Source organism: Dendrobates tinctorius, unplaced genomic scaffold (assembly GCF_039654945.1).
Source record: "Dendrobates tinctorius isolate UK_male_01 unplaced genomic scaffold, ASM3965494v1 ptg000011l, whole genome shotgun sequence".
In the NCBI taxonomy this organism is placed as follows: Eukaryota; Metazoa; Chordata; class Amphibia; order Anura; family Dendrobatidae; genus Dendrobates; species Dendrobates tinctorius.
In genome coordinates, this window is record NW_027361679.1 from 86,397,692 (window position 1) to 86,410,975 (window position 13,284).

Below are 13,284 nucleotides of genomic sequence, written 5' to 3' on the forward strand. Positions count from 1 at the left end.
ATGTTTGTTTATACCAACAAGTCTGAATAAGGCTATTCTTCTATTGACCTGGTTTATGATGCACATTTTAATGAAACAGGTGAAGATAAGCATTCCTGTGACTACCTCATTTGGATGCTGAAGTGAGCCATTGTACCATGCTATCCATAACTTTGTACCATATTATCTATATCTTTGCACTATAGGGGTTGTTCTCACTTGGGTGCGTCAGGAGAAAGACACGAGGCTTGTTCCATTAAAAGTTCACTGCTTCATAAACCCAGAAGCCAAACAGAAAACACACAGCCTTCAGATCAGGCAAACAGAATACAAATGTTCATAGCAGGGCTCTGCTCCGCCAGGCCTGTGGGCACATAGGCTGGGGTAGCGTCCAGTATTCAGGCTCGGTCTGGAGCCAAACACACACAGGAGGCCTTCTCCCTCCCAACATACAGATTATGTGCCAAACAACAGCCTCCATTATATAGGCTGTTAACCACACCCAGATGTGAGGTATGTGGGTAGCCAGACCCGCCCTTCTCTCATAGCTAGACGTAACCCGGTCATAGGTACATCAAACGAACCTCTTAGCTCTTTCATGCACTAGAGAAAATACTCCGGGTTACATCACACAGATGAGCCATCTCTGCGACATATACCTCCCATCGGCTACGTGACCATTAGCCACACTACAGCACATAGAAACAAAAACGCATGGAAATATGCATGTAAAAACGCAAGGAAAAGCATAAGTGAGCTGAGGTGCGGGATTCATGCGGAAATTCAGCCTGAACAAACACTGATCGTGTGAACGTACCCTTAGGATGACAAAGTAGATTATGATAGATTTTTTCCAATCCCCATATTTACATAGATATGGAGCTAAATGTAACACAGGGCAGTGTGATATGTACAATATATCGTTGCTAATAGTATATAATAATCCGTATTAATATGAAGCCAATGCATGTGCACGACACCTAACATACTCGTATAACTAAATTATATCATGTTAATGTTCATATTATGACATAACGAATATCAGGGGGGAATATTACATGTCAGCAGGGCAGTGTTTGCCATATATTGACTAGCTTGAAGGGAATGATAAGACAAGATAAGGGTTGCCTAGTCACCACTTCCTGATTTTAGGCACATATACTATAGGCACATTATACTTCTGGTCAGCAGGGTAAAAAAAAGTGTTGGCTCTCATGACCACTTTTGTGGTTGCTAATTATGCACAATTCTGATAGCATGACTGTGTTTTCCAGCAAATGACACCACACTGGGGTGAAACACAAGACCTAGAGCAGAATGGGCAGTCTGCTTTATCAGTGGGACACACAAAGCCATCTCTAGCAATTGTTTTGTGTGCTCTGGGAAACGTATAAGCCGGTATGACCTGTGACACACAACAAGGGACAACACACATACCAACCCTTTACTATCTCTGTCACACCCATCAAACCTCCCATACAACCTGTTCCCGGTGTCACTGCATGCTTCCCTCTTGTCTTTCCCATACAGAAAGGCAACTTGTGCTCCTGCCAACTCTTACTGTCTTGCTCAAAGCTTCCAATTGCTCCGAGATTTCAAGGTAAATATGAGTTACAGAGCTATTGCTGAAGAACGGCCAATTTTCAATGTAATTTGTGTATATGTGTATGGATGAATGAATTGTCACACACTGTCATTGGGATCTGCTGGCAATCGTGTCTGTGTACATGGCTACTTACCATAATCTTATTCCTTACTGCTGTGCATCCAGCTTGTCATACTTATTATATAACACTACACGGTCCAATGAATAACTGAAAATGTATTAAAAATGTTAAGAAAATAAACTGATCTGATCTAATACTGCACATTACCATCTATCAATCTATAATTTAAAGGCAGGAAAAAATGCTAATTTTCCATTTTTATTTTTGGTATTTGTTATTTTTCATGTAATCCTTTTTAGTTACTACTACATTTTCTCTCTAAAAACTAAAGAGGAAAAGATATACTGTACTATTTGGTGATGTATTATACGTAGCTACATATTGTAAATCCAGGGGTTTATGCAGTTATCTTTGTAGGTATTGGTATTTAGGATTTAGTTGTCATTTGCACTGCAAACTATATATGTATTTGGTGCTCATATGCTACCTCTATATAACTAACACCATCAAATTACATCTCTCCCTTAAAATAAAAAAAAAAACACAAAACGTATTTATGGCAAATAGGTGTGGTTTCCACTACTTTTTATTGAAAGCAAACAACTTGACCACATTACATCATTGGTTACCAAACAGCATATGATGGCCTCCACTCAGTATGATGCTCCAACAATCACCCAATCACCCCACTCAGTTTAATGGCCCCCTCAGCTCCTCTTTCAGTATGATGACCTCCACAGCTCCTTTCTGAGTATGATGACTTCCACAGCCACTCACTCAGTGTGATAACCCCCATAGCCCCCCAATCAGTATGATGGCCCTCACAGTTCCACATTCAGTATTATGGCTTATTCAGAACCCTCACTCATTATATTAACCTCACAGCCCCTAACACATTATGGGCCCCACAGTCCACCACTCAGTTTGAAGGCCCCACAGTCTCCTACTCAGTATCATGGCCTCCACTATCCCCCATTTAGTATGATTGCCACCACTCAGTATGAGGGTCCTTAAAATCCCCTACTCAGTATGATGGCTACCACATACCCCCACTATGATTTCTCCACAGCCCCCCACTCAGTAGGAGGCTCCTTACAGCCTCCCACTCAGTATGATGGCCACCCCAATACCTCCACAGCCACTCAGTCAGGATGAATGGTAGATGTACCATTCTGTTCACAATGGAATTCACATCCTGAATATCCAGACACAGCTGAAATTGTAACAACAGGCGGCTCTAAACGTGTCACGTGTTTTGCTGCTATAGACAGTAGGAGCTGGCTGGAAGCCGTTACTTAAAGTAGTCTATAAAATGCAGCAACAAATTAGTGGGTGTAATCAAATGTTCCCACGGGTACTTTTTAGACCGGGGGTGGGGAACCTCAGGCCCCAGGGCCATTTACAGCCCTTAATGACCTTTTAACCGGCCCCCGGGCAGATTCTCAGTGACTGCAGTGCTTTGGCAGGGAGCTGTATTTTGACTGCCACCAGCTCATTAATTTCTTCTTGCTCTGTGAGCATACACACGCAGTGTTCACTACTGAACACTGAAGGGTATGCAATGAAAAATTACGTCCTGACACCAGTGCCAGAGTCAGGATGTTCTTTGTGGGTGGAGTTTGTACGGCCCCCGAAGGATGGTATAAATATCCAAATGGCCCTTGGCAGAAAAAAGATTCCTCACCCCTGTTTTAGACTATATGCAATCAAATGTTATCGGATGGACTTAGAGTATTCCTGCCTGCATCAGCTTATTCATAAGCAAATATTTCATTGCACACTGTACTGCAGGGATCCTCAGCCACATGTGGCTTGCGGGACCATGATGTGTGGCTTGCAGCTTCCTGCAAGCATGGTGCAATAGCACCAGATTTAGCAACAGCTATTAAGAGCTGGTCTCCAGATGAACAGCAAATCTGGATGTGCATATACTGGTATATTAAAGAAGCACTCCCATCAAAGTTTTTATCCTCTTAAAGTATCGCAATCATATTATATAGCATTGTTTACTTACAATTTCTCATTTTGCCCTTCTACCCAGATAATTCTTTTCTTTTCTCTGCTTTATGCAAAAACAGGAATTCTCTTTTCCCTGCATTTACTATTCCCCTCTTCAACACCTGACCCAGCTGCTCCACCCTCCTCCTCCCCTTGCCAGGGACTTTTGCAGTGATTCATGAGTCATACCGGGAAAAAGAGACTTCCTGTTTCTACATAGAGCTTAGAAGGATTCAGCTAGTCAGTTTAATCACGTGATTTCATAAACCTAATAGAACAGAGACAAATTTACTGGGTAGAAAGGAAAAAAATAGCAACTGTAAGAACACAGTGCTATATAATATGAAGACTGCAATACATTAAGACGATAAAAACTTTGATGGGAGTGCTTCTTTAAGTAAGTGCTAAACTGATACTGCCAGATAGAGAAGGTGATTGAGGCTGGATGCAATAACGTGGTGGGAGCAATTGAGGCAAGAATACCAAATAAGGGTAAGGGTACCGTTACACCTAGCGACTCACCAGCGATCCCGACCAGCGATATGACGCGGTCAGGATCGCTGGTGAATCGCTGGGTGGTCGCTAGTGAGCTGCCACTCAGGCAGATCTCACCAGCGACATCGCAGGGGACGGGGGTCACTACTTACCTGTCAGACGTGGCGATCCTGACGTCCTCCCGCCCGCGTCCACGCGTCGCTCGTCGTCACAGCAGGAAGCGCCGCAGGAAGTGACCGACGAGGAATGGTCCAGCAGCTTCTCGCGCGATCAGCGATAACCAGCGGGGGAGCCGGTCGGAGTTAAGTATCACATGCAGCGATATCGCTAGCAATATCGCTGCAACGTCACAAAATCGGTGACTTTACAGCGATATTGCTAGCGATATCACAGTGTGTAACGGGGGCTTAATGTGGGAAATCTTGGATGCCTTGGTGTGATTTCTGTGGTGAAGCTTTGGTTGTCATTATACCGATAAAAGGAGCTATGGTTTGGGTGTCACTACTGTGGAGGATGCAGGAGGTAAGAAAGATTGGGGATCACTGTTGTACTGAGATTATTCTAACAATCAAAAGGATGCTGCCATTATTTTTTAGAGAGTGAAAGTCAACAGCATTGTGCAGATTGCCACACAATAGCAAGATATAATAAGCCATATTGTACCCACCTAGGACCTATAGTACCAAAGTGGTCTATCACAGAGTAGACATGCTTCATATTATATTTTGCATTCTGCAATAACTTAACTGTGTTGTAGAGAAGTAGCAGGCGGTCATATTGTATCCAGCAAGTCTTGTTTTTTTACTTGATTAGTAATTCAGATCCATGTTGCTGACGGACGCAAATTATAGCCCTTCTTTTTATGAATGTCTAAGCTGCCAATCATCTACTATGGAGATATAGCCCAACTAACATCAAGAAGGATTTTGTCATTTAGGCTAAATGGTGTATAGGAAAAAACACTTTACACTGCCCAAAAAGAAGACTACATTGTTGCAGAGTTGATATTTTTTCTTTTTTTAACATTTGCAGTTGATGTGGGAGTTTATTTACAAGGGGAGCTCAGGATTTATAGATTTAGACAGGTTCCACTGAGATAAATGGGAATCATATAATTCTGCATGCTGTGTGCTCCACCTAGAATTTCTTACACAGTAAAAATACATGCTAATAATAATTTTATAGCTAAATCTGATGCATAACTTTCTAACTACTGCCAAGTAAATGCTTGTTATCAGTAATATTATTTCAAAATTTACAAAATGTTGGTGGCTTTTTGCTCTAAGTACATCACTATTATATCAAACACATGCTGTCACAAATGTGAACTGTACTTTGTCCTCCCTTATCTGGCTTATGACCCCTCATTCATGTGATACAAAGGCATAATAGAGAACATGTTCTTGTCTGAGTCATTCTACATAATCAATATAGTATTTAGGCAGAGTGGTGCAATGAGCTAATGTCAGTTGACAGTGCTCAATACTCTGCTTCTTAGTGGGAATCTGTCAGCAGGATTTCACACCCAAAACTTACATGCATATGTAGCTCTTTCAAAGACAAGTCCAAGAAAACCTTTACAAGGCCAGTTTGCTTCCCCAATTACTGAGAATTCAGCATTTGAATTGATATGTAAATGAAGGTGAAGAACTATTTATAGATCTGAAGCCTCTGGCACTCCAGCTCCATTCCCTGCCCAGCGCTGCCTCCTCCTGCTTGACAGCTACTATTCCATAATTAAATTACTGGAGATTTCGCGGATTATTTTCCTGCGCTGCTGTATATGATTAAGGAGCAACTAATTCATAAAAGAGATGATGGTTTATTCACATTCTCAACGCATTTCAAAGTACAAGACGTCTACCTCAGGAGATGATATCATGACATCTGGGTCTCCAGAGCTGAGAGACTTCCTATCATGCTAGTGCATGTCAAGAAGTCTCTCAGGTCAGTCCACAGAAGCTGCAGCGCTGATAGCTTCTATAGCAAAACTCTGAATGTAAGATATAACCAGGGTCTCTAGCCAAAAATCATATCAAAAACCCTAAAACTTTATACTTTATTCTTTATTAATAAAAGAACCCAACAAGGGGTCACACCACAGAGTGAACACAACAACAAAAAAAACAAACAAAGTGCCCAAAGAAATATGATTAAAATGGGGATTTCCTAGGAGTCCCTGATGCAATCTAAGGGTACCGTTACACCTAGCGACTCACCAGCGATCCCGACCAGCGATATGACGCGGTCAGGATCGCTGGTGCATCGCTAGGTGGTCGCTAGTGAGCTGCCACTCAGGCAGATCTCACCAGCGACATCGCTGGGGACGGGGGTCGCTACTTACCTGTCAGACGCGGCGATCCTGCGTCCTCCCGCCCGCGTCCACGCGTCGCTCGTCGTCACAGCAGGAAGCGCCGCAGGAAGTGACCGACGAGGAATGGTCCAGCAGCTTCTCGCGCGATCAGCGATAACCAGCGGGGGAGCGGGTCGGAGGTAAGTATCACATGCAGCGATATCGCTAGCAATATCGCTGCAACGTCACAAAATCGGTGACTTTACAGCGATATTGCTAGCGATATCGCAGTGTGTAACGGGGGCTAAACACTCACGCCTTCCTTGCCGCGGAGCTTGGCACCCTAGGGGGGACGTTGTGGCGCCCCCGCTCAACGATGACTTTCCCTAGGGACCCTATTCCACCCTGCAGCCACTAGGGGATCCCTTTCCCAGTGCGAAAGGGACCTCTATCGTTATACAGAGGTATTCCTGTGATAAGGAGGACCCTACACCCCAAAAAGTTAAAAAAATATATAGGAACACACCGGCAGTATCATGGCGTATTAAGGTGAGAAATCAATACAAAGATGCCAAACCCTCCTTTGGAAGAATAGCCAGAGGATATGGTGTCAGTTAAATCACCACTCAACATGTAGATGAATGATAAGAGATATAAATTTTCAGTTCTAGATTTTAAATTATTACCATATACATCAACTCAGATAATTTTAGCACAAAAATAGAAATAGACAGTAAAAGGAATCGCCCTCAAAAATACAGTATACCTTGTCCCATCAAAAAGGTCAATACCTCTGATCAGATAGTTTTGGCACAAGATCGACAGCATAGGGGGTCACCCTCAGATACATAGTGAATTTTATCCCAACAGGGATCAATGTCCACTGAACCTATAACCACTGTATTAAACAATGAACCCCATTCGGGGTCAGACAATGATGTGCAGATACAACCAGTGAACTGCTCAGATATATATGGTTTAAATACTCATCGTATCACCCGCCATCTGCCTCATAGCGTTTCGCCCCATCTGGGCTCATCAGGAGGCCTGATTTCATCATAACTTGTGTCCTGATGTGATACAACAGATCTGCATGCTATAGAAGTGAACAGCCTTCACAAAATGAGTGTCCCATAATGGGACACAGTGTAAAAGTAAGAAAAATTAAATAATTGTAAAAAAAATTTTTTTTAAATAATAAATCATCATTTATTCCATCAATAAATAAATATTTAAATTAAAAATCTAAACAATAAAAGTACACATATTTAGTATCACTGCATCTGTAACGACCCAACCTATAAAACTGTCCCACTAGTTAACCCCTTTAGTGAACACCATGTATAAAAAAAACAAAGCAAGGCAAAAAACAATGCTTTAACATCATACAAAAAGTGGAATAACACGCAATCAAAAAGACGGATATAAATAAACGTGGTACCACTGAAAACGTCATCTTGTCCATACAGCTCCATCACCAGAAAAATAAAAAAGTTATAGCTCTCAGAATAAAGCGATGCAAAAATAATAATTTTTTTGTGTAAAATAGTTTTTATTGTATAAAAGCGCCAAAACATAAAAAAAAAATGAGGTTTTTCTGTAATCGTACTGACCCGAACAATAAAACCGCTTTATCAATTTTACCACACGCGGAACGGTGTAAATGCACCCCCCAAAAGAAATTCATGAATTGCTGTTTTTTGTTCATTCTGCGTCCCAAAAATCAGAATAAAAAGCGATCAAAAAATGTCATGTGCGCAAAAATTGTACCAATCAAAACGTCAACTCGTCCTGCAGAAAAAAAGAGCTCACATGACTCTGTGGGTCAAAATATGGAAAAATTATAGCTCTCAAAATGTGGTGATGCAAAAACTATTTTTTGCAATAAAAAGCGTCTTTTAGTCTGTGACAGCTGCCAAACATAAAAACCCACTATAAATAGTAAAATAAACCCCCCCTTTATTATTTAGGGAAAAATAATGGAATAAAAAAAGTATTTCCATTTTCCAATAAAAAGGTTAGGGTTGTGGTTAAAGTTAGGGTTAGGGTTGGGGCTAAAGTTAGGATTATGGTTACGGTTGGGATTAGGATTAAGGTTGGGATTAGGGTTAGGGGTGTGTTAGGGTTAGGTTTGTGGTTAGGGTTGGGATTAGGGTTAGGGGTGTGTTGGGATTGGGATTGGAGTTAGACTTGTGGGGCTTCTACTGTTTAGGTACATCAGGGGCTCTCCAAACGCGACATGGCATCTGATCTCAATTCTAGCCAATTTTGCATTGAAACGTCAAACAGCGCTCCTTCCATTCCGAGCTCTGCCATACTCCCAAACAGTGGTTTAACCCCACATATAGGGTATCAGCATACTCAGGACAAATTGCACAACAGCTTTTAGGGGGCAATTTCTCCTGCTACCCTTGGAAAAACAAAAATTGGGGGCGAAAAGAACATTTTTATGAAAAAATGATTTTTTATTTTTCCAGCTCTACATTATAAACTTCTGTGAAGCATGCGCCGGTTAACTAAGCCCCGGAAGTATTTTCCTGTGTTATGGGGCCTAGTTAACTGGCGCATGCGCAGTCAGGCTTTTCAGCTTTGCCCGCAGATGGGCAAAGCATACTGCGCGTGTGCGAGCCAAGAATGCTTAGCGCATGCGCGAAAGATGGCGGACACCTACTCCTATTCACGAAAAAACTGTGGACAACGGCCAAGGATAGAGAGGAGGCAAAGATCGGAATCACCGCCCATCGGGCGGGCAGACCTCATTTAAATAGCCAGCCAAAAGTAGGTGACAGATTCCCTTTAAGTGGTGAAAAAAAATCCAGTTTGTAAAAAAAAAAAAAAAAAGGCACCATTTTTCAAGACCCATAGCGCCTCCATTTTTCAGGATCTTGGGCTGAATGAGGGCTTATTGTTTGCGCACACAGTGGACATTTTTATTGATACCATTTTTGGGTAGATATAATGTTTTCATCACCTATTATTGCATTTTATTGCAATGCTCTAGTGACCAAAAAACGTAATTTTGGTGTTTTGACTATTTCCTCATTATGCCATTTACTGATCAGCTTAATTCTTTTTATAGTTTGATAGATTGGATGATTCTGAATGTGGCAATACCAAATATGTGTATTTTAGAATTTTTTTATTGTCTTATTTTGAATGGGCACATGACAGCTGATCAGATCAGCTGACATGTGTCTGAAAAGATGCGGGCTCCAGCGTAAAGAGGGGAAGGCTTGTGTAACTCTTCTGTACTTCCGGTCGTGCACAGTGCGCCTTTGAAGCCTGGAAGTGTACACCCAGCTGTAGAGGCTGTGATAAAACACTCCGGGATCGCCTTTGCTGGGGTCAAAGGTCACGTGCGTTCAGCATGAAACTCAGGCGCACAGCCGGGGTCCGGGTATAACTGACACTGGGTCAGGTTTATTAAAGGTGAAAGCAATGCCTAAAGGAAAAAAAACATAAAACAAATCCTTGCCTGTCCGGCACTAACTAGACAAGGTACAACCTAACTACCAACTGGCGGGCTTCTCCCGTCCAGCCAAACCACAGTTACCGTGGGCACTGCTTTCATTCACGTGTGTCTCTCACACAGACAGGCTCTCTGTGTCCCCAGGCTGAGACACTCACACAACCACCTGGCATCCTTTTATATCCGCCTCCCATAATTCATTAGTAACCAGGTGAGATACTGACCAGACTAGGCCACATAGGAAAGGTATCTGGGCGGGATATACCTGCCCTCATCCACTATTCCCACATGATTCTCACATATCTCCCCCCTCTGCTCAGACCACTCCGGTCGAGCAATGACACCCATCAAACAATGCACTCGGGACAGGGCATCTGCATTCCCCATCTGTACCCCTGGTCGGTGCTCCACCGTAAAAGTGTAGGCCTGCAGGGCAAGGAACCACCGGGTCACCTGGCTATTCCGTTCCTTGTGCAAGTGCATCCACTTGAGAGGGGCGTGGTCAGTGATCAGCCTGAACTTTCGGCCCATCAGGTAGTATTTGAGGGCCTCTAGAGCCCACTTAATGACTAGGCACTCTTTTTCCACTACCGCATACTTTTGCTCATGCTTATTCAGCTTCCTGCTGAGATAGAGGACTGGGTGTTCCACTCTGTCCCTCGCTTGTGACAGTACGGCCCCGATACCGGTATCAGAGGCATCCGTTTGTACCACAAACTCGCTGCAGAAGTCCGGAGTCACCAGTACGGGTTGTGAGCAAAGTGCCCGTTTTAGGCTATGGAAGGCTTCAGCCGCTAAATTCCATTTAATCATGACGGAATCTTTCCCTTTGGTAAGATCCGTCAGGGGGTAGCGATGGCTGCAAAATTGGGGATGAACCGGCGATAATAGCCGTCGATCCCCAGAAAGGCTTGCACTTGCTTCTTGTTGACTGGTTGCGGCCAGTCCTGAACCGCTTGAATCTTATTGACCTGGGGTTTAACAATACCCTTCCCAATTACATACCCCAAATACCGGGCTTCTTCTAGTCCGATGTGACATTTCTTGGGGTTCGCGGTTAGACCTGCCTCTCACAGGTCGTCAATCACAGCTTGTACTTTCTGGAGATGAGTCTCCCAGTCCAAGCTGTAAATGACAATGTCATCCAAATAGTCCGAAGCGTACTGCCTATGTGGCCTCAGGACTCGATCCATCAGTCTCTGGAAGGTCGCCGGTGCTCCGTGCAGTCCAAACGGCATATACACATATTGAAATAAACCTTCTGGCGTAGCAAATGCCGTCTTTTCTCTGGCCACCTCCGCCAGAATGATCTGCCAATACCCCTTTGTTAGGTCTAGGGTCGTAATATACCGGGCTTTTCCTAACCGATCTATTAACTCGTTGACTTGGGGCATAGGGTAGGCATCAAATTTTGAGACCGCATTCTGTTTCCTGAAGTCATTGCAGAACCGGATGATGCCGTCCGGTTTAGGAATTAACACAATCAGGCTGGACCAAGCACTGTGCGATTCCTCAATGACACCTAATGCTAACATTGCCTTCACTTCTCGGGAAACGACTTCACGGCACGCTTCCGGAATGCTGGAGGGTTTCACGTGAACTGTGACACCATGTTCCGTTACAATGTCATGTTTCATTAGTGTAGTCTGCCTGGGTTTTTCTGAGAAAAACTTTTGGTTGTGAAGTAGAAACTGCCTGACCTCAGTCTTTTGCCGCGCCGAGAGAGTCTCTACAACCCGTACCTCCGGTACGGTATGCGAGCAGACGGGACGGGCCAGCTCCGCTGACAAGGCAGACCGATCTTTCCAGGGTTTTATCAGGTTTACATGATAAACCTGTTCCGGTTTCCATTTACCTGCCTGGTATACCTTGTAGTTTACTTCACCAACTCTTTCCTTAATCTCAAAGGGGCCCTGCCACTTTGCTAGGAACTTACTGTCCACCGTGGGGACCAGGATCAACACCCTATCTCCGGTTGCAAATGTACGGATCTTGGCGCCCCTATCATAGATTCTTTTTTGGGCTCCTTGAGCCTGCATCATGTGTTCTTTGACGATAGGCATAACAGCCGCAATACGGTCCTGCATTTGGGATACGTGATCTATCACCATTTTAAATGGAGTGACCTGATCCTCCCAGGTTTCTTTGGCGACGTCAAACAGTCCGCGAGGACGTCGGGCATACAATAACTCGAAAGGTGAGAATCCCGTGGAAGACTGGGGCACTTCCCTGATGGCAAAAATCAAATACAGAAGTAAATAGTCCCAGTTCTTCCCGTCCTTGTCTATCGCCTTTCTCAACATCTGCTTCAGAGTTTTATTGAACCATTCAACCAACCCGTCTGTTTGAGGGTGATACACGGATGTGCATAACGGTTCAATTTGTAACAACCGGCAGAGCTCCTTCATTACCCTGGACATAAAGGGAGTCCCCTCGTCGGTGAGTATCTGTTTTGGTATACCGACCTGACTAAACACATGCACCAGTTCCTTGGCAATCGTCTTGGTGGCCGTGTTACGCAAAGGGATGGCCTCCGGGTAACGAGTGGCATAATCCAAGATGACCAGGATATGTTGGTGTCCACGTGCAGACCGTGGAAGGGGCCCAACTAAATCCATCCCAATCCTCTCAAACGGGACCTCAATAATAGGTAGGGGTACCAAAGGGCTACAGAACCGGGGCTTAGGCGCAGAGGCTTGGCAGTCAGGACAAGACTCACAATATACACGAATATCGTGATGCATGCCTGGCCAAACAAAACAGTGTAATATCCTTTCGGTGGTTTTCTGGACTCCCAGGTGACCTCCCATCACATGTCCGTGGGCCAGGTCCAGCACCTGCCGCCGGTAGGGTTTTGGCATGACTAATAGTTGCACCGTGTCTTCCCCCTTTTTCTCTATCTGATATAGTAAATCATTCTCCAGGACCATGTAAGGATATGCCAGCCTAGAGCCACGTTCTACGGGTACCCCATTTATCACTTTTACATTTGTCCTAGCCTGAGAAAGGGTAGGATCCTTTATTTGCTCGCTTTAGAAGTCATCTTTCTGAACTTCCAAATCCAGCATACGGGGAGGTGGATGGCTGTCGGCCTCCTCCTCTTCCCCGGTCTCCTCCGTATCACCCGCCATGACTGAAAACGGGAACTGCAGGTTATTTCCAGCAGAATCTTCCCCCGAGTCTTCCGGGGGGACCTCATCCAGGGGTTCGGGACCCACACGCGCCCTGGGAGAAGAACCATGTACACTATTACCCTGGGGCATCAACTGATTCTCCCACAATTGCCAGAAGTGGGGAAAGTCCCGGCCCAAGAGAACATCATGCAATAATGCAGGGACGAGTCCCACTTTATGTTGCACAGACCCATAGGAAGTAGTAATGCA

At 44.2% G+C, this 13,284-nt stretch overlaps 1 protein-coding gene across 1 annotated transcript in view; it reads left to right on the plus strand.

Annotated features, from left to right (window-relative positions):
• Positions 1-1,431: 1,431 nt before the first annotated feature.
• Positions 1,432-13,284, plus strand: part of ACER1 (alkaline ceramidase 1) — a 58,195-nt gene continuing 46,342 nt past the window's right edge. The window contains exon 1 of the mRNA XM_073544237.1: positions 1,432-1,579. Coding sequence (XP_073400338.1) covers positions 1,482-1,579 — 98 coding nt within the window. The 5' untranslated portion in view covers positions 1,432-1,481. The remainder of the gene's footprint in view (positions 1,580-13,284) is intronic.